Source organism: Parasteatoda tepidariorum, chromosome 4, assembly GCF_043381705.1.
Source record: "Parasteatoda tepidariorum isolate YZ-2023 chromosome 4, CAS_Ptep_4.0, whole genome shotgun sequence".
Taxonomy (NCBI): Eukaryota; Metazoa; Arthropoda; class Arachnida; order Araneae; family Theridiidae; genus Parasteatoda; species Parasteatoda tepidariorum.
In genome coordinates, this window is record NC_092207.1 from 94,331,466 (window position 1) to 94,354,602 (window position 23,137).

Here is a 23,137-nt window from a genome sequence, read left to right on the forward strand (position 1 = left end):
TATTTTGAATCAAATATTTATTACAACTATTATATTGCAGTGCACTGAAAAAACATGGACGAGAACAAATTTAGAGACAGCCTTAGCTGAAATTGTAAAAATAATCATTAATTTAAGTATGTGCAATACAATTATAATCAGATCTTATAAGGTAGTTAAATAACACATAGACACATGATTTTAACCATACATTTTGTAACGTATATGAAAAGAATTTTGATACTAAATATGAAATTAGGATTAAATAATCAAAGGTTGTTTATGAAGAACATTTAATTACAGATATTTATTGTACAGCTTTATATGAGGCATATAAGTGGATATTTTACAGCAGCACATTGAAAAATATAAAGAAATGATAAAAGACTAGTTTTAAAGTAAATACTCTTTCTTAATAAATATTTTTTTGCTACCAGTAAAATTTTAAAATAGAAACTAATCACATTGTTAAATAACAATTTTCAGAAAGTTTAGATAATACTCTAGCATTAAAAAAAAATATCTAAAAACATAGATATAATAAAAGATAAATCTAATACTTCACTATTCCACAATAAATGCCAAACACTGACAGTGTCTCAAATGCAATGATAATTATATTTTTTTTTACGTATTCTAACCCGAACAGAAAATAAATAGCAATGACTGAAATATTTGGCTGAAAATACTGAGTTTTAAGCTTCAAAATCTAAACCAAGACCAAGTTTATGTCCTCCTTGATTAAAGCTTCTGCCATCTACCATTGCTGATAATGTTAGCTGAATACCTAAAATTTAAAAAGAAAAAAAAAATCTATATTTTAAAAAATAATAGATTAGTTTTAACATCTCTTTAGAGAACATTATGGTATATTATAACTGAGTTGCAATGCTACATTTAAAATTAAAAATATAAAATTCTTTCTTCTAAAAGAGAGCTTTTCATCGTAAAATCAAATTTTTTTAAGAACAATATGAAAATTATTTGATACAGTAGAATCTCCTGTTTTTTAAAGGACAATTCATTACAAACGACAGATATGGGAAAACGACGAATGCGGGTCAACATAAAACATCGACCAATGACATAAAGCAAAAATTCTGACCATTCAAAAGGATGAATAAAATATATTTACTTATTTAATATCTTTGCAAATTTTAATTTGAACACAATCTTTTCTTCTTAGCGGAAGTAAGTTTTCAACATTTGTAACAGATTGCAGTTCATTTCTTGTAAGTTCATATGAATTCTGAAAGCCTTTTTTCCTTAAGAAATTCTCATTTTCTTCTTCATTATTAGCATCAAGAGCTATAGGACAATACACATGAGAAGTAGGCCAGGATAGCCAGGTAGGTAGGGCACTGGCCCATGTCAGAGAGTTCGATACCAGGCCAGCCGAAGTAGTAAATGGTGACTGATGTATGTTGAATCTGACAAGTCGCAAAGTCCTCCAGGTTCACATAACAAATCAATACCTCTGGGTACTGATCCAGGAGTTCCCTTGTGTTCTGGATTGGTTCAAAATTAAAAGGCTACGAAGTTGAACATTACTAGTTGTAAACCCAAAATTGGGTCGGCTGTTCAGTGACAGATATAAAATACGCATGGGAAAACGAAAAATGCAGCAAGTATGAATTGAGTTCAACTGTATGTAAATTTTCTTTTTCAAAATTAAAACAAAAATCTACATATTTTTTTTTAAAACTCAAAATCAGCCCAATTCCATTCTATTTTTGAAATGTCAAGAGTTGAAATATGGACACGCGCATATGCAAACATCACAGTAATATTACAAATTCATGTATTAAAAAATGAGCACAGCAGGGAAAAAATTAACCCTTAAACCGTTTAGCTTCTGAGCAAAGTTGCACCGAATTTCCTATGTCAAATAACATGGGAAAATTAGATTTTTGAAGCTAAATAAACAGCAGATTAAAGTCTTCAAATTTAAAACAGTTGCTACACCATATATTAAAAAATATTGACTTATTGAAGTACTACAACTTTTCACACTAATGATTTCTTTTTCAAAAACTTTATATTTTAATTTAACCGATAAAATATTAAAGAACTATACTTCTAATTCAAATGAAAATATGTTGCAAGGTTTTCTGCTCTGTTTTTAAAATGTAAAGCTTAGGAAAGCTTAACAAAACATACAGAAAGGCAGAATTAATATTTACATAAAATGAAACTTTCTGTTGTGGGTTTTATTGATTTCCATTAAAGAAAAAAAAAAGGGGGAGATTTACTAATTTTAATATTTAATTAAAACGAAAGTAACTAACAAATTAAGATGTCTTTACAAATAGAATTATAAAAATCAATATAAATCATTAAAAGATTGAAATTTTCAGAAACTAAGTAAATGAGGAATATTTTTAATATTTCAATATAATCATTCCTGTTTTAAAGTTATTCATGTTTCAAAAATTTGATTGTCTAATCCATATATTCGAGATGTCTTTTTCTTTTCTTAGAATCTAATTGCAATGCATTTGGTTTTTATAAAGATTTTATTTTATTTAGACAAAAAGAAAAATATTTTTAGGAATTCGCCTCATTGAACAACAGTTTTTCAGTTAGATTTTCACAAGCTAAGATATCACTATAATGAAAAGCTTTTTTTAAGGTGTATAGCCCGACTTTTCAACAAAAAATAGGCTTCTTTTAAGCACTATTTTAGTACTCAAAAAATATTTTTACTCACTTTTAACAACAAAACAAGGGAAAAAAAATCATTATCAGAAAATGTGCAGTAAAAGAAATTATCTTTTCCTATTGCTTTAAGTTCATTATTTATTTACATAAAATTAACAAAATGCAAAAACATTTTCAAAAACTTAATCTTATAATGCTTTATTTGAAATTTATGACAACAATCAACAGAGCAAAGAAAAAATGTCATTTTGAAAGATAGAAAATTAAACACTTTTTACTAACTCCAAATGAAAAAAGCACCGTCAAGGGCTTTTAAAAAACGTAAATAAAAAATAAGCACATTGAAATACTTTTTTAAAAATGCTACATACCCTGTTATTGGATTCTAAAATAGTTATGCTTGCATTTTCTACCCCCCCATACCATATTCGTAATTTTTTTAGTTCTTTTGCTTTAATGAAGAAACATACCTTCTCATTATCTTTTATTTGTACCAGTTCTACAAACTATATACCTGAAGTCGGATTTGATTTTAGAAGCTAATTTGTACATTCCTTACTAATCTATAAACCAATAAAAATGCCCTATTTTCAAACACAGTTTAATTGCTGATATGGAATTAAAAATATCAGATCATTGGTAAATAATGTTTTTCAATTTTATTGCATATGTATTACCATGCTTATTTTGACTTACCATTTCATAAAACCTTAAGAAGTATTTTTAAAATGTTTTGTTTATAAAGTTTTAAAAGTACTTTCTAAGGTTTGTAGGGAATTTCGTATTGTACAGCAGTGTTCCCCAACCCCCGGTCCGTGACCGGTCCGTGGATCAAATTGTACTGGGCCGCCCATTTCATTGAAACTGAATTTAAATTCCTAGGTTTATACCCCCAAATTAAAAATATCTGTGTTCCATTTAAAATTTTATTTATTTAAAGAAAGGGGCCCCCGAAGGTAGTGACATAAATTTTTTAATGTTTGTAATGTATCATTGTCTCCGATTACCCGCAGAATGGAAACGTCTCATTGCAACGAAACAAGCTTAGGGTTCTCATTGATTTTACGTTCTAGTAAGTTAAAATGTTAAATCACTTTATATTTATTTTTTCTGTAATTATTTTATTTTGAAGCCATGTTTAAATACAATTAAATAAAATTTAATAAATCAAAATAATCTAAAATAAAAGCAATCAACGCCCCCCCCCCCCCCCCAGTGGGTCGCGGTAAAATTATCAAACTTTGACAGGTCCGCGGTGATAAAAAGGTTGGGGAACACTGGATAAATCAAGGAATAGGATTAAATCAAGATAGAAAAAAAAGATGATTTTTTTTTAAAAATCAGGGTTGGCACGATTTAAATTATGATTAAAATAAACTGTGACTTTTTTTTTTTTAAAGAAAACCATATTAACTCAAAACAGAGTTTTTTTCAATAATTTAAATCTAAAATATTTTTTATACAATGCAATACATTCTTTAGGGTGCAATTTTTTTAAAGGTCTGTTTTCATTGATAATGTAGGCTTAATAAAAAAAAAGTAGTTAAAAATGTTACTAAATAAGTTAAGATTGGCATGAAATTTTTAAATTATAATTTTTCATCAGCTTTCAAGTAAAATAATGTGTTAGCAATTAATATCTTTCAACTATACCTATTACGTTTTATGTTTATTTAAAGTTAGTGTATATCAATAATGAAGAGATACATTCGATTCGGTGTGACTTAAAATAATTTTATATTTTAGTTAAGTTTTCCGAATCAAAGTAAATCACTCTTCATATGATATAGAATTAATAAATTGTTTATCTGTTTTTAAAATTCGTTAGAACATTGAAAAAACAACAATGATTTTTAGTAATCTGTGTTATAATTAAAATAACAATTTCAACCATTTTTGTTAGAAATAATTGTTTTAGCTATTATATTGTTTTTGAATAATAAGTATTGATTAATACATTTTGTTAGATGCTTTGGTTGATAAATGTTTAAAAAAAAAAAAAAAATTCTGATTTAATCAATCTGATTTGATCTGATTAAAAATCTGATTTGATTTGATAAATATCTTATTTAAAATCATGGTTTATATCAATGAAGTTGGAAATAAAATATGTAAAAAAATAGTCAATACCTTGTCTTAATCGATGAGATAGGCCTAATCCAATCTGGCTGGAGTTATTCACCTTTGCCTAGGGGAAAAAAATGATGTTAGCTTACACAAACTTTAATCATACTATATGGTCAAGTTTGTACAAATACATCCCTGATGAGAAAAGTTAGGTTGAAAACCATATGAAAAACATTTTTATATTCCAACATCATTTCAGCTTGTATTCAACAATTTGAAAATTAATAAATAAAACTGTGCTTTATTACCAGCTAAATACTTTGTGAATCAAAATTTTAAAACTTTAAAATTAAGAATAATATTATAGTAAATAAAATATATTATATAATGAATCAAAACCATAAATATAATGGATTGAAATTTTGATAATAATTTTTCCCATATTACAAGAATTTAGTCAACAAATAAAAATGTAACATAATACTGTAATACTTTATGAATAATCACAAATAATAAAAAATATTTACTATACAAAATTAGAGAAAAGAAATGGATGCAAGATCGATAGTGAAACAGAAAATTTTACGAAAGAGTTAAGCATGAAAAATGATGCCAAGCTGTAAAATAGAACTAATGATTGTTAATTTCGAACTATAGTCAAAGCACACCTAACCTGAATCATGAATAAAAATAGATAATCAAAAGTTAATTATGGAATAATATACCAGTAAAGCTTATTTATAACTTAAGTAAAGAACTACAAAACTAAATGTTGAAAAGTTAAGTAATTAGCTAAATAGATCTTAATTTACATTAGAGAAAGAAAAAAAATCAAAGATTAAATTTAAAAGGAATAAATATTTTTGTTTAAAAACAATAATAGTCATTAACATGTATATATTTATTGAACTATAAATTTAAAAACTAAGTAGCAAAAGACATGGGATATACAATCGTAGTTTTCTCTATAAGGATGAAATGAAACCTAAAAAATTGTATTAAGTACTTAGAGAATTTTTAAATTCTTCTTTTCTCTCTTTAAAAAACCCTTTTCTGTAGCACTAACTCTTGTTTATAAGAAAATTTGAATTCAAGAAAACTAATCTCTTATAAATGTAAAAACAATAAAGCACAGAAAAAGTATCTAAATTAATAAGCATACCCTTAAAGAAGTGTCTTTATCAATGCTGTAAACACATCCTAGGCCAAAGGAAGTGGCATTATTGCCAGATGACCAAGCTAGCTGAACTCCAGTTTCTAGATTTTCATTTACTTTTTGGTAAACTGATCCACCAAACTCTTGCCCATCATTTCTATGAGTTATTAAAAAAAAATTTTTTTTAATAAATATAGTATATGACACTGCATTTCAATATAAAAAAATTAGAAAGTTTTACATTAGTAAATTATAAAAAAAAGAAACAATATCCCCCATCCCAAAAAAAATTCAAATGAAATAAATAATTTTCCAGAGCATATTTTAATAATAAGCATTCATAATACCTGTAAAGTTCTGTTAAAATATTGCGTATCAATACATATGAAAGATCTTCTCTAAATGTAATTTCTTAACACTCTTTACAGGGTTCCCACTCAACTTCAGAAAAAAGAAAGAAAGAAAAAAAAATCCCTGATTTTTTTAGGTATATTAAGCAAATTTCAATGGAAATCCAGACCATATTTATTCGGTACTCAGCAATTTTTCATCAAAAATTTTTATTCTTAATACTTAAATGCCAAATACTATATTACGTTAGCGAAATAAATATATATAATTAAATGAGCATGGCAGTTTCACTAAAAAGGGACAAATAATTGTAACAGATGTTAGAATTATTCAATTCAAATCTCATTAACTGATTACGGCTGCTGACAACTCTTAGATTGGTTATTTTTCCAGGTATCATATAGGAATTTTTTAAGTTTTCGTTAAAAAAAAATTCAATATTCCCTGGATTTTATTAAATAAAATTTAATAGAATCCTAAAATATCCTCCCATTCTCCCTGACCTGTGGGTTTTTACTGAGAATTTGAATGTTTAATGAAAGCTTGTAAGTAAAATAATTGTAAATAACAGATGATTAAAATATGCTTAGTAAATTTATCTTTATACAAAATGTCTATCATTGAAAATTTTTTTTAAAATCTAGAAGCTATAAAAAATATTAACCTTTTGGGAGTGAAAGGGAGTTTAAAAAAAAGAGAGAGAAAATCTTTTTAAAATGTAGAAGGGACAGTATCTACTTTTGAGAGTTTTAAAAACTACAAGGATAATTTAATATATTTCAAATGTCTAAAATAAAGACAAAAAAATGATATGAACAGTCAAATTATCTTTGGCAACAAAAGAACATTAGATTATTAAATTTCATCCTGCCAAATTTAATTTATTTAAATGGTCAACACATAGACAGGTGGTTAGATTTCTTTTGCATTAGCAAATATAAAAATATTTTTGGTATTTGAGATTAAGTGTTCAACTTAACGAGTTAAATGGGTTTCAGAGTTGGGTTAAAAATAAATCTTTTTGATGTTTTTAGATTTAATAAACCTGTAAATTCTGATTTAGACTAAACTACATTGGTTATACCTTTAAGATATATATATATATAAAATATTTTCTGAATAAACATATCGTGAAATTTTGCATATGTAATGAGAAAGATTTTAAAAGTGAAGATTCAAATCAAATCAATTATACTACTAAGACTGATGTGAAAACAAAAACCTTCTTTGCACAAGATGAAAATGGAAGATGGCAAACTTTCCAAGCATTATTTAAAAATTATCTACTATCTATTAACTACTAAGACTGATGTGAAAACAAAAACCTTCTTTGCACAAGATGAAAATGGAAGATGGCAAACTTTCCAAGCATTATTTAAAAATTAATCTAGCATGTTTTGTAGGTTATAAGAAGATCTGTCATCTATCAAAACGTTAGATCAGGGGGGAGACTATTATTTTTTACTAGTTATATACACTATTTATTATAACTACAGTTGGCACACGAAAAAGAGGCAGGCCAAATTTGAGATGGATTGATGGCCTAGAGAAAGACCTTTTAATCTTAAAAACTAAAAATTGGAAAACACTAGCAAAAAAAAAGTTGGTCTGTAAAAAACTTCTTGAGAAGGCCCACCCTGGGCTGTCGAGCTATTGATGATGATTTATTATAACTCATTCAAATGACAGGGTTGCCTCTCAAATCTGGAAAAAAAGTTCCCTGTATATATTATATAAAATTTATTAAGAGGAAACAAAATCACTGCACAAATGTGTGAGCTATATTAGGATAATTAATGCTAGTTTTAATAACTGAAAAAATTTAAAGAAATAAAAAACAGTTCAACATACATAAAATAAATAGCATAGTTGAACTATCTTTAAATAATCCATAATTTGCACTTTGAGAGGTCAATATTTTGTAAAAGAAGAAAATAAAAATTCCCTGTATTTTCCCAGTTTATAAGGAAAATTCAAAACTCCCTATTATTTTAGATGATTTGTTAATTCCCTGTATTTTCTAGGTTTTCCCTATTCCTCCTGTGGAATGGCAACCTTGAATGAATTAAATTCTGCATACATTAAATTAATTTCCGCATACTTTTAAATATTCAAATAAAACAAATTGTAGGGACCAATAAAAGTTATATAACTAGTCAACTGTAACACAAAACAATTTATGTGAAACAAATCAGAATGTTTTTCCACCATTAGGGGTGCTATTTAAATAAATAAGAAAAGAAAAAAAAAAGATATTATAGCTTCAATGTTCAACTCACACGTTAGTATGTAGAACAAAGTCATCTGTGGCATATCCAACAGCAAAGGTATTTCTCAATATATTTCCTTTGCAGGCATTAACTGAAGCTTGACCTCCAACAAGCCAACCACGAAGGCTAAAATATAAAAAGTAATACAACATTAACATTATATTAATAAAAAACATCAAACTGTATAGATTAATATTTAAAACATTCATATTAAATGGATACAATTTAACTCTGTACCAGAAACCCTCCAGCACAGCAGATTATCAGAATCTGCAGATTTTTCTTCATTTCCCATCATTTTTTAAAAAAAGAGAAAACTTATAGACTCCTTTTTAAAACATTTCTAAATTTGTTTCAAATCAAAATTATAAAGCTGGGTTAAGAGAATACAACAAAGAACAAAAAGTAAAGAAAACTTTTTTTAGTATCTTCCTTGTTTAATCAAATTAAGCTTAAGTGTCAAAGTTTTAATGCATGTTTAAAAATCCTTGTAAATTTTACTATTTGTCTGTTAGACTGAGCTGAATTCTTATAATAATACTATCTGACTAATTTGAATTCAACAATACAGCTATGCAAATTAACTACAAATTTTGCTACTGGGGATGCCAAATTAGCAAATCATGTCAAAATCTAAGATAGTGACTATGCCTTTTGTAACAGCTATATTTTAAGAGATAGACCCCTTTAAGGAGTCAGCAAAGTGTGAATTAAAATATTGAACTATTACCTATTCAATGAATATTGGCAATTAAAATAGATAATGGCTGATCCTTTTTTGAGAAAATAGATGTTCTAAAAAGATGTTTGGGAGATTTTCTTTTATTATTTTTCTTTTCATTAGCAGTATAATCTAATGCAATAAACCTACCACCACTTATAAAAAATAGACACGCCTTTAATTCCCAATTTTTTTTTTGCTTTGCTTAGAATTTGTTGCATGACACATACAAGTTTAAATGAGGAGTAAGAGGACAAACAAGTAACAAGACAAACAAAATTACAAACTTAGATTCAATTTAGCAAAAGAAATAAAAATTACAGCATTTCAGTCATAGAAATGACTTAAATGATGATAGTTTATGTTTAAACAACAAAACCTTTGGCAAATTATTATTTATCCAAAAATTCCTCACAAAGAATTCTGATATTATAATGAAATAAAATGCATGCAATATTGAATGTATTAAGAAAGTTTATTGATTTTGTGCATCTAACTTCTTCATATTGTTACACTTAATGATTGATAAAATAATATGGCTTGGATGTGTCATTAAGATAATTAATTGCATATTCTTACAGTAATACATGCTTGCCAATTTTTATGAATTTTATGAGCAATATTTTCAAGTGGTAGCCGAAATTTATGCTCTAATATATTACTCTGAGTTTGAAAAACTTAATTTATAATTATATTATATTAATCCACCACAACATAAATAATTTAAAAAGCATGCATAAAAACTCTGAAATTTATGCCTTATTTATGAAAAAGTCTTGACAAAATTTAAAAACAAATTGCTAACATGCTTTCCAACAGCGACGCTGACTATTCTTTAGCAAATATCACAAAAGTTGGCAGCCATGGTAATAGAAGTTTAAATAAATATAAATAACTATTAAAAAAGAACAATAAATTACATAAAAAGACAGGAAGAGATTATTTTCTAATAGAAACAAAGGTTTTTTGTTTACATATTTGAGACTTAAATAAATGCCAAGGTATAAATTGTTAATACAGTTAAAAATTCATTCACTCAAATGTAAAAGTTCATCACTAACGAATTAAAATTAATGGAATATTAATTATTCATATTATCTCTTATGGTAACAATTTTAATATAGATAGAGAAAAAAAAAAGGAACATAAAAAGATCTTGAAAATATGACTGAAAACTAGTGATAAGTCAATATTTAAAAAAAGTGGGAAAACAATTGCTTACTTACGATTTTTTTCCTCTAAATTCTGGTTCAATTTCATCAGTTTCAGGCAACAGATTTATCAGCAAATGGTTATTTGATTTAATATTGCATTACTGATCGATTTAACATTGTAATAACTCATATGTTATTCTTGTTACAGTAATTTTCTTTTATGCAAATTAATAGAGTATTGCAAATATCAAAAGGAAAATTAATTTCAATTAAGAAATTAATTTCAAGTTCCCTTAATATTAATTTCAAGTTAACATTTTACAATATGCTTAGGTGTCACAGGTAAGCAATAATATAAAGTAAACTTAGTTATACCATAATCACCGATTACGAAAAGTCAAAATAATTAATATTAGGGTGTCCAGTGAGAAGGCATTTTCAAATTCCCTGACTTTTACCTATAAATCCAAGATTTTCCATCTATTTCGTAGATATTTAATATCGAATTTTATTAAAAAATAAAAAAATACTTTATCATTTAAAATATGTAATTCAATCAGATTAAAATAAAATATTAATGGGCAGATTAATATTATAAAATAAACACTATATATTTGAAAATAAGGCAGGTTCCATTCTAGACCTTAAAAAGGGCAAGGTACTAGAAATACAAAAGAGCATTATATCTCCCTTAAAATGAGCATCAATCACAAAAATCTGCATCGCTTTAAAAAAAATAAATAAATAATATTTTAAGTTTTCATTTTTATCATTAAAAAAAATCTTACTTTTGAAGAGATAGTTTAACTTAATAATTCTGTGGTTAAATTAGCATATTCCATAAAATGGTATTCAAATTATTATTTTGAAAACTAACGTCCTAATTACGTAAAAAAAATATTGAGATTTTAAATACGATGTTAAAATGGTTGAAAAATTATAATTTAACACGGATTTGAGATAGAATTGTCACAAATTGAGTGTGGAAGAAATAGATAACTAAGTTTGCTAACTTTGTATTAAAAATATCGGAATTGAAATGCGTTAAAAAGTGATAATTTGAGTTGAATCGTAAGTTGGAGAGAGCTAAAAAAATTATAAATAACAACTGAAAAATGATGTGAAGTTCGCCAGGGGAAAAAAGTAGCATGTGTTAAAAAAGTGATAACTCAATGTCCGATAATTCCCGCTTTTCCCTATCGCTGGACACACAGAGAAAATATAGATTAATTATAAGTTTTTAGGTGTCACAATACATGAAATAGTTTCTTCTTCACCTAGGGCACTATTCAATTTTTTAATATCTCTTGATATAAACAAATCTATGCTAACATTAAGTAAATCAAAAATAAATACAGAAAAATAATAAAAATAGTAAAGAAAAGATCAAATTAAAACAAACCCCATCACAGCTGCAACATGCCACACAGGAGTTTTCATATCAACATCCAAATCTACATTAAGGTTAAGGTTTTCAAGTTTTGCAGCACTTTTAACAGTTGCAGACTTCTTCCTGAAAAAATAAAACATTCATTTAGAGGATATACTTTTTTCAAGGTCTACAAATCAGAATATTTTCAAACTAATGTAAAATAAATAAATAAAAAACACAAATACTTGAAAGCTCTCTTGCATTTTAAGCAAAATTTTAATTAAAACTGTTAAGGTTAGTTCAAACTACAACTTTTTATGTTTTGTTATCTTTATTTTTTTGTACTAAAAAATGGCTGAAGGTGGACTACTTTTGAATATAATAATGCTTCCCATGATAATTTAAAATGAATAGATTATATTCCTATACTATAGGGTTGCTTAGAAATTAATTTAGTTTTTTTCCAACACAGAACTTTCCCAGCTAAGTTTAAGCTGCAAGATCATAATATATTTTTAAAGCAGATATCATGGCTTGTTCATGAAAGAACTTGAACAAATCTACACATTAGTTTATGGTTGGTGCTTTTTTAAATATGGAGAGTTAAATGCTGAATTTTCAACATATTTTACTGTTCCTTATTGAAAAGGTAAAAATGCTGTTCAGAAAAAATGTATCCCATGTGTCTGGAAAATATGTATTGACAGAACATCAGAGCCAAAACTGTTTTCCAAAATCTCTATCCGGTCATGAAGATGCACCTAAGGCCAGTTAAAGCTGATAAAGAAACAATAAAGAGATATAGAGATTGCTTAGGTTCTTAGTAAAAGAAAGTTAGGCCGTCACATTGACACATGTAACTCGCTTTTCAAACATCCAGAAAATTATCCTTTTTTGAGGTGCATTAAACACTGGAAGCAAGAAATGGTTTGTCCAGAATATTTGTTTTGGTCTCTACATAATTTTTAGACTAGAGGTGCACAACCTTTTTGAATAAAAGGCCACTTGCAGACATTCTTGCTGGAAGATGAAATTATGAATGCTGTAAAAAAAAAATTTCTGATATTTTTTTTTTCCTTGTATAATTTTTTAAAAAATTTTTTGTACATAGAAGATCATCATTTTTGTGCACAAAAGAAGCACTTGCAAAATTTAAAAAGATAAATTTTTTATCTAATAAATAAAATTTTTACTCATCAACACATAAAAAAAATATATTTATGAATGTTAATAGTAAATATTTTTTTCCCTAAAATAATCCCTTCAATAAAATATTTTAAACTAAATCACAAACTGTGAGCAGTTTAAAAATTTGCATTTTCGTTTATTTTTCGAATTTTTTATGTTGCAAAATCAGGATTGTAAAAATCTCATGCATATGCATGGTGCTGACAGTCGAAAAAACGATGGAAAAATAATTTAGAATTACAATGAAATGTGTGTGAATAAATTGTATCAGAAATTGATTATTTAAATGCCCAATAACATAAAAGGAAATAGATCTGGGTAAACTTGGCATTGTAATACATTTTTTGAAAAGGAAACAACCCTTTTAAAAGAAAATTAGAGCTCAATTTTGTACAGGAATTTCACTTTTGTGTCAGCTCTTAATACATCCATATCAAACAAACAAAAAAAAAATTGTTTTATCTGAGCAATGCTTTGCACACTTTAATTAGTCAGATTAAACCAAAGCAATAAAAAAAAAAGGACTAAACTATTATACACGATAAAAAAAAAATGTGGTAACAAACATACAAATTAGAAAATGGATGTAAAAATATTTAATAATGCCTTTTAAAGTCAATTCTGTAGATTATGTTAATTTATAGAATTGATCTTAAAAGGCATTATTAAATATTTTTAAATGCATTTTCTAATTTTAAATATACAAAAATATCAACATCATTCCATGCACTATCAAATTACTATATATACATATATATTTATCAAAATAAAAAAAATATTTTGAAGATTAAACAAAAAACTTCAAAATAAAATTATTTTTAAAATTAGGTTTTACTAAAATTTTTAATATTTATCAGGCCTAATACATTTGACGTGAGTTAATTTATCACTTCAATATCACAAATATAATTTTAATGTAATTACATATAAAACTGCGGGGCCCCCAAATGTTCTTCATGCGATACAAATTGTGATGTGGGATTTTCAAATTCCACCTCATTATAAAGGGCTCCAATAGCCAAAAATCCATGATGAACTGCGAGTTTCCAGGAATTTTTAGTATTTATCACAAAAAATCACAACTTTCCATGATTAATTTTTGTTTATGGTCAAAATCCATGACTTTTCCCAATTTTCAATGGCTTTCCAGATGCACAGATACCCTGGATTTAGCACAAGTGTGGAACCCAACGAGTTTAACTTACCCAGTAAGAGGAACTAAACTACCATCAACTGAGAGCTTGCATCCCTTAATTGGTTTGTCTTCAACAGAAATTTCAGTTAAAAGCACATTGTCAGTACTCCATTTCTCCCTCATTGTTAAGCCTGTAAGTTATAAGAATGTTAATCAAAATTATTGTTGTAATAAAACATAAATTTAATTAAATTATATGCAGTGTAATTTAAAGGTATTACTGTAAAACACAAAATGTAGTTTCATTATTGAGGCACATAATATTGTCTTATTGCACTAAAATAAACTACTAAGAACAAATACTAAGTACAAATAAATGTATTTAATTGATTTAAGTTTTTTCCCCATTTTTCATGAATTTATATTATTTTTTAAATTGAAATAAAAAAAGTGAATATAACAGGATAAACACATGCTCAGAGTGAAAGAGAAATTTTGTTAAAATTTTATCCTTTAACATCACATCTTTTGTCACCCAAGAGTTAACAAAATTCATTTTTTTTTTTAATTTTTAAAAAAAGGACTATATTTTTAAATATTTTTACATTTACCACTCTTATAAAAGTCTACTAGTAACAAACCAATTATTGTAAAATATACTTGGCAGAACAAGTCTATATTCATTATTAATATACACAAATCATATATTTTATCAATTTTAAAGGTACTTGTGTTTAATTTAAATAAACATAAAAAAGAAAGAGATATAATTGAAATATATACGAATTTTAAACAGTACATTCTTTTGAATACAATTAATAGTAAATTATATAATTTTCAATGTTTACCAAACTTTTATCTTCCCTTGTCAAATTTTTTTTTTAAAATTTATTTTAAACATAAAAGATAATTTAGGTATTATTTCTCTGTATAAAACTCGTCAATAATGAAATCAGACTTAAAAAATATATTCTCTACTTAAATCTATGATTTTTTTAAAATCAGTATATACAAATTCAATTCAACAAATATTTTTAGTTTTAAAAAGAAAAAATCAATTGATTTATATCAACTATTTTATGTCACTCTTGCAAGGATCCAAAAAAAAGAAAGAAAAAAAAGTTCATTTTAGCAAAAGCAACTTCAATCTTTTCAATTATGCCTTTTTATAAAATAATAATATTACCATATTCTGGCACTTTGTATTTAGATTCAAGTGATGAAACCACTTTTCCAGTTTCAATATTTGAAGAACCACTCACACTAAAATCCATCCCTCCACTGGTTTTGGTTTTACAATCAAGTTTAACAAAACTATAATCTAAAAAAGAAATCATTGCATTAAAAATGCTGAGTAAATAATAGAGAGAGAAAAAACAGTTTTTAATATTATATTTTTAAAGCTTAGTACTTACTATAATTTTTATTAAATACATCTCTAGCCTGCTTTCCCAGATCAGAAAAACTTGGAGGGGCCATTATTTTCTTTTTGTGGAGTATAATCTAAATTTATAAAAATGGAATAGATAAAAGATTCAAATTAAAATGAAATATATGTCAATTAGAAAATATAGTGTCAGTTGCAAAAAGCTTGACAACTGTAACATAACAAGACATGAAATACTTCAACTTTTATAAAAAATAACTCCCAGATGAATACCATTTTGATATTAAGTTGTTTAATTATTTTTACAAATATGCAAAATTTCATGTTTCATTTAGGTTTGGCAAGTTCTTGACAGTTTAGATCAAGGGTGTATATACCATAAAATACTTAGAAATGTTAAAGCAAATTTTTACAGCTATTTATAAACAACAGTGTTTTAAACACTAAATTCTTTGTATCAGTCAATTGAATAGTACATTTACATGAAATTAAATATTAGAATTCATTTAAAGTTAAAAATGGCAAAACTGATACTTTTATAAAAAATATTCCTATAAAATAAACACATTAATTGAAAATATAAAGAATGTTAAAAATTAATATTTTTTTATTACATGACATAATACGAAAGTTAATTTTATGATATGTTTAAACAATAAAAAAAACTAGCATGTATCAAAATGAGATTCAACATTTTGTTGTGAATGTAGTTCAAGGGCATTTATATTTAGTGAATAATAAGAGTTTTTATATATGATTTTTTTTATAAAAAAAACATTTACGAAACAAAAAATTAAAAACAGAATTGCACACAAATTAAAAATGCACATTCTTCCAATTTTCAAATTTTGCTTGTTCCAATAATTTTGCTATGACATGAAGCTTTTGAATATATATGGAAATTTATGGCAATAACCAGTGAAAAATAGCTTAGATGAAAACTGCTAAAAAAAAAAAAGTCAAAAATGGTTTATTTAAATGCATGATCATGATTGTAACTAATATCTCATAATATGGTATGAAAAAAATGGAGGATTTACAAAATTGGTAGAAAGCATAATAATTATTGAAAAATATGATAAAAAAACCACTAGTTTTTCGAAGAAATCAGTACAGACAAAGCATGTCAAAAAACGATATCTTAAATGTACAATTTAAAATTTTAGTATTGTAAAAATATTGAGTGTCGAATTCCTGTGGAAACACATACTACTCAACACAATAACTAAACCACAACAAGCATAAATTAGGTTTCATATGCTGCAATTTAGTTGAAAATGATGATAAAAATTTCTAAAATTTGGAATTCCATTTCTAACACGATTTTTGAACTGAAAAATTAACATTAATTAAACTGGAACTACTAGTTTAATGTTAATTATACTAGTACTACTAGTTAATTTTATATTGATTAATTTTGCAATACTTATATTTTAGCTTAAATCAAAAATGAAATACGTAAATATGACACAAGCAGGTTACACCCTATTTTGAATATTTTATTTTTAAATAAAGTATAATAAAGGAAGAATTTACATTTTCCAGTATAATAGTGAAAATGAGCACAATGCAGAATTTCAAAGGATCATTTTAAGAATCTTCATATTAAAGAGGATTCTTTCAAAAGATGAATAGCAATATTTATATATAAAACAATTATAGAGTTCCCAGCATGCACTTCTGGTATATTCACTTAATATTCTGAAATTAAATCTAATAAATACTTCAGCAACACTTTAAAGTGTAAAAGTATGTTTTGTTGAAAAGGGCAACGTAATATTAATGTGAAATATTTCTTTATAGATAGTATCAACCTCCAATGCTTATAATAAAACTAGCATTAATGGCAATATTCTTATATATTTGAAGATGAATATCAAAGCTTTTTGATGCTACTATTATGATACTCGATTGATAATCAAAAATAGAGGTCGTATATTTTATTTTAAAAAGGTTTAATCAAAATTGCGGATGAGAATCATAACCATTGAACACAAATATGTAATTAAAATAAACATTAATTGAAACAGCGAGAGTGATAAAAGTTTCAATAGAAATAAGTAGAAAAGTTTACTATTTATCAGTAATAAATAATAGCACACAATACTAAGAAAAATATCTTTAAATTAAATAAAAACTGACTTGTCTTTCCAATTTAAAAAGTCCTTTCTTCTCCTTAGTTCTCGACTAAGTTACGGTTAAAAAAATGGGAAGATCTAAAAAATTAATTATTGTAATTTGATAAAGAGTGCTAAAGAATGGATACTGTTGAATTTTCAAGAAACAAAAAATAAAAAAATACATAAAAGAACTAAATCCAAAACCAAGAAATAAATAATAAGAATTATTTAGGAAAACATCGATTAAAAATAATCAATTAATATTTAATATCGATTTGACATTGGTTGCTCGAAAAGGAATAATGCCGATTGTGTTCGCTAGAAGGTTTTACCCGTTGTAGTTTGTAAAAGTTTGAAGAAGTGAAAGGGTTTGTAGCAGGACGTATTAAACTCAAAAGTTGAAAAAATTGTATATGAAATTTCGTCTGCACTTTTTTTTAAAACATCTGTTATCAAGGCAAGAAATTTTCAAAATAAATGGAACAAGAACGTGTGTTTACATCAAGTAAAGTAATCTGAATATTTGTATAATTAGTCATTCTCTACTTTGGTATTAGTATTCGTGGAAAAATTGCGTAGAAAATAAAAGAAATTTTCTGACAATACCGTGACTTTCATTTAAAATTTGTTTTAACTTTGCATAATGAATTATTATATATCCTGTTGATGAGGAATTATTTTATCAATTTTAAATAAAAGGAAGAAAATTTTGAATTCTTTTAGAATACTTCTATTAAAAATCGGGATTTTAAATTTCTTCTTATATTAATTCAAAGTTTGATTTATTCTCTTTCTAGTTTAAATTTCAAAATGAGTTTATTTTGAGATATCTCCCAAAAATTATCTTAATTGGTTGAATGATCACATATGATGGGGTTCTTCCCAAAGAAAACTTTTCTTCAAATAAATCATGACTATTATATGACTCATTACTGATACCAACAGGAGATTCCAACACAGTTATAAAGATATTTTCTCGAAATATTAAAATATGTTAATGCTTGAGTTGAGGAACTAATGATAATATTTACTACATATATAAATTTTTTTGAAATTCGTTGATCAAATTGAAATTTATGACCTTGTTAGTATTTTTGTCTTCCTTGCTTTTAACTAGAATATATGTTTTGTTCCTCACATACTTAAATATTCCTTTATTCAATAAATTGTGTCTTTTCTGAGGACAGTCAAAACTCTTCTTCACAATAAAAAATCAAAACAAATAGTACTAAGGTTTCCTCTCTGTTTTATTTTGGTACGGACTTATTAATCCGTTGACCATTATTGCCAAAACCATGCTAAATTCATTTTATTGGCTTTCAAATTTATATTCACTTGGTAATGGATTATAAAGAAGAGGTTAAAATTTAGAATAGGGGGGTTTCTGTGATTAAAGCACTGCACTTGGAACTTTTATTATACATTAATTCTGCCATTTTCCTATTATTTTTATTGCTTTTTCTTATTAATAAAATATCTCACTCTGAAGTCATTTTCCCTGTTTCCTGTAAGAACGTAAAAACTTGCTTAAATAAGAAAGACATCCTATTATAACCTTTTACCAAAGAAAATTTAAATTTTCATCTGTTTTTAAGCAATTGTAAATTTTTATAAGAAAAATAAATACACCTCAATTTGTCTTTACCAATGAAAATAAAATGTACGGCAGAGTACTGCTGTTGTAATTAATGGTATTTCAATATTGGTGCTAAAAGAATGTTTAGTGGCCGCTTCCAATTTTGGCAAAAGTGATCGATGGGATAATAAGTAAGCGCTTACCTTTATTTGAAACTGATAACTAAAGTTTTCATAATTGCATATCTTATTTAGTGTGGTATGGGGATTGATAACCTGGATCAAGTGCATTTATGGACAGTCAGTGATGTCAGTCAGTGGCTGGAAGAAAATGGATTTTCTGAATATATCACTTTGTTTTCAGCCACTCATCGCATTGATGGTAAAGCTCTACTTACTTTGTCAGAAAATGATTTGAAGTCTCCTCCTTTATCCATGAGGGTAAGAAATTTTTATCAACTGGCAGATAATTTTGTATCAGTACCTATTTGCATCTACTATAGTTTGTCTAAAATAAGAACTCCCCTAATCATTTGTCAGTGACTACGGTAATGAGGTATAACTATTTCAAGTAGGGGTGTGAGGTCGGCAAAAAAAGTAAATATTTTTTTCCCCAGTCTATTGCGTTAGCACAAATGGGAAGAGAAGCTATCCACCCTGAAATGCGCTATTCTTGTTTCTATTGCAGCAGACTGTTCCAGACTTTGTGGTGGGGGGAGTTCTTACCATAGACAAACTATACCCTTATACGTAGGTGCCAAATGTCTTTTATATATATAGTGGTTTGTCTGGGAATGGCTTCAAGTTTATCCCTTTATATGATGATTTTTTCAGTTTCTCACATTGCCTCTGCCAAGTTGGGGCAAAAATGTGATAATTTTTATTTTTGGTATAGTTAATAGATTACGATAATTATCTTAATTATGCTAATAATCCCATCCGATTAATTGCATTTGACTTCTTTTAGATGTATTTGTAATTTATATTATAGTGGAAAATTCTTGAAATAAATGCAATGTTTTTTTATGTTCGTAGCCACCTCTTAACGAGCAAAATATTTGTGTCTTGTTTTAGTAGAATATTGAGAGTAACTATAGGTCAAAGGTTGTTTTCTATGGGGTTGCTTTTTATGGGATATATAAGATCAATCACTGTTTCACCTATTGCTAATGTACAAGTGCCCGAATTTTGTGCTTTCAATTTTAGAAAATATATAGGGGTGACTGTATAATTAATTATTCAAGCCTGACTTATGTATGATTTTTACTTTTGGTTTTTCATGGGCTATTGCTCAGTTGCTCAAGTACTAATACGAAAATTTCCCCCGTTATATATATTAGAGGTAGTCATTCTTGGGGTTTCATTATATGTTTCTTTTCGACGTGATATTTTTATGATTAAACTTTTAATAAAGAATCTATATTTAACAATAAAAATTATGTAAAATAATTTATATGATAATATAAAATTATATAAGATAATATATGATAATTTTATTATAGTAGATTCAAAGGGTTTACTTAGTAATCATTTCAATTTTATTTCTTGGTATTGTTTTCATATGTAAATAAAATGTGTTCAAAATTTATTTGGCACTCTAGGTTTTAGGTGATATCAAGCGTTTAGCAATTTGCTTGCATGAATTGCAGATGCTAAATCCTGTAGTTCTTCCTCATTGGAGACCGTCGGGTGATGATATTAGCTCCCATCGCAACTGTCACAATGGTACAAAACTACGCAGGCGAAGACATAGACGAGAAGCTAGTGACTCATCCGATTTAAATACGATTGCCAGTGAGTTTAGTGAGGATGAAGGAGAATATTCTGGTTCGCATAGACAGGTATTCTGATTTATTATATTCTGTTAATATCAGTTTTACATATAATTAAATTTAAAAGTTTTTTGTAAATTTTTTGAACTTCATATTACACCTCATAAACATGTTTTCATTATGTTTATGAAGTGTAAAAGCTTTTCATCCAAAACTATGTTTGCTAATTTTAAAACTACTTCCTTCCTTAGTCCATAATAGCCGAAGGCTTTGCCATTGTGCTGTATGCTGAGTTACTTGGTCTTTTTGTAAAGTTTTCTATGTTTTGGATGTATATTTTACATATGACGACAAAGACAAATGGAAAATTATGAGAGCTATGTGATAAAAATTCACTTTACTGATAGCATTTTTTTTGCTAAGGCTGTTTTTTATTGAATGACACAGTATATTCTTTATTAAGCAAGGGTGATTGCAGTCCGGGAGTATCCCAGAATTCCGGGTTTTTATCATTATCCTTCTGAGTTTAAAAATTAAAAGCAGGGCATTTGATTTTTCTGGTAATATTGTGGAATTCACATTTTTGTAAAGACCATTGGTTCTCGGACTTTCACTAATTAAAAACTTCGCTAATCCGCTAATGAGAGGCCTACATGCACATGATTCTTCTGCTAATGGGCAGAAATCAGCCAATTGATTCGTTTGGTTTCGACGATTTCCGTCATTTTGAATGATTTGAAACTGTTGGAATCCGCTAATATCGCTATTTCTTCCTCCACGCAGTTTGAATATAAAACATAGATTCTCGTATTTTAAATTTAAAAATTACACCCTGCAATTTGTATTCATGTAGTTTAAAATTCGTACATCGTGATTCGTATGCATGTGATTTTAAAATCCGATGTTGCAATTCATACTCACACGATTTTAAAATCCAATATCACGGTTCATATTCACACAATCCTAAAAATCCAACATCGCACTATCAGCATCCAACATTTCTTAAATTAGTTACTATAAAGGTGTGATGTTTATCATTAGTAGGTAATTTAATTATAAAACTTGTTTGAAAAACTGTTGAATACGAAACATGTATGGTATACAAATTGATATCGTGCTATAAATTTTTTGCACACATAATTTTCAGAGTTTTTCACTTTATGTCACGATCACCCCTGATTAGGTTATAAAATAATAATTTATTATTATTGTTAGGTTGTGCAGAATATGTTTTTTTCACTTTGCTGACATTGTTAGATCTGGTCAGCAAAAATGAAATGGCTCACAACTAAAATAGGATTTGAATTTTTGATGTAAATTTAATTTTTTATTCTTCACTCAACAGTTAAGATAGATAATGTTCTTGGATTATTTCATGTTAGTTTATGATACAAACAAAGGTATATATTATTTAGCTGTTATAAATTTTAGATGCTATATCGAAAAAATAAAAGAACTATATTGAAATGGTTAAGATACTATACTTTAAAGATAAAAGGGTGAGGATTGCAAAAAGGAGAATGTGATTGCAGAATCACAATAGTCAGAAGTAGTGTACTGCAAGTTGTAGTGCAATGCTTTATTCAGGAAAATAAATAGCGTAGTGAGTAATATGATACAAACTACTTCATGCAATTTCTGACTACTACTTTTATAGCTTAGTAAGGAAACTAAGTTCAAACGTTGCTAGTTTTTCAATTGCTGGTCTGTCAATAGATGCGATAGGAATGTGAGCGTGTTCCTAAACAGCAATTTTTTCCCATTATTTTTAATACCTAATATGTAAACTATCCATCATGAATAATTCCTAATATATCACTTTGGCACTACATTCAAATGCATATATTCACTCATGAAGAACACATGTTTGTTATAAAAATAGAAATGAACTTATTATGCACTGTAATTTCCGATGTATTTTATTTCGTATAGCAAATAAAGGAGCATTACCTGCTTAACAAAATCACAAATTACAAAAATTTTCTAGTTTTATTTGGATTAAATAGTCTCTGTTGGAAAATATATAAAAAATTGAAGGTTAAGAGAACAAATCTGTGAAAAATGGTTTAGAACAAACTGGCTATTGTAAATAGGAATAAATGTTTCTTAATGATTTCTAATTTTTAAATCAACTATTTTTTTATTAATTCAAAACCGCTGTTAACCTGTCTGTAATTTAAGTTCTCTAGAAAAGTTTGTCTCCTTCGAGTTGTAAAGTATTGATTTATA

The 23,137-nt window shown here is 26.7% G+C and overlaps 2 protein-coding genes across 9 annotated transcripts in view; one reads left to right on the forward strand and one right to left on the reverse strand.

The window, feature by feature from the left end:
• On the reverse strand, positions 1-17,848 carry LOC107436788 (voltage-dependent anion-selective channel protein 2). Of its 3 annotated transcripts, none has more exons than XM_043049101.2 (9): positions 17,584-17,848; positions 15,470-15,557; positions 15,241-15,375; positions 14,125-14,245; positions 11,762-11,872; positions 8,494-8,610; positions 5,870-6,020; positions 4,771-4,828; positions 1-766 (listed from the first exon to the last, which is right to left on the reverse strand). In XM_043049101.2, exons 2-9 carry the CDS (start codon positions 15,531-15,533, stop codon positions 675-677), a joined length of 849 nt encoding a protein of 282 aa, XP_042905035.1. In that variant the 5' UTR covers positions 15,534-15,557; positions 17,584-17,848; the 3' UTR covers positions 1-674. The 3 variants fall into 3 exon arrangements, with proteins under 3 accessions (XP_042905035.1, XP_071036311.1, XP_042905046.1); XM_071180210.1 differs by having other exon boundaries at positions 15,470-15,556; positions 17,587-17,667; XM_043049112.2 differs by having other exon boundaries at positions 17,516-17,611.
• Positions 17,834-23,137, forward strand: part of LOC107436787 (Sphingomyelin synthase related) — a 15,901-nt gene continuing 10,597 nt past the window's right edge. Inside the window, exons 1-3 of one of the 6 annotated variants that reach the window (XM_016048597.3) lie at positions 17,834-18,066; positions 19,392-19,577; positions 20,738-20,977. In XM_016048597.3, coding sequence (XP_015904083.2) covers positions 19,398-19,577; positions 20,738-20,977 — 420 coding nt within the window. In that variant the 5' untranslated portion in view covers positions 17,834-18,066; positions 19,392-19,397. Of the gene's footprint in view, positions 18,646-19,391; positions 19,578-20,737; positions 20,978-23,137 lie in introns of all 6 variants that reach the window. The other 5 variants (XM_071180208.1, XM_016048598.4, XM_071180207.1 and 2 more) reach the window with 5 other exon arrangements.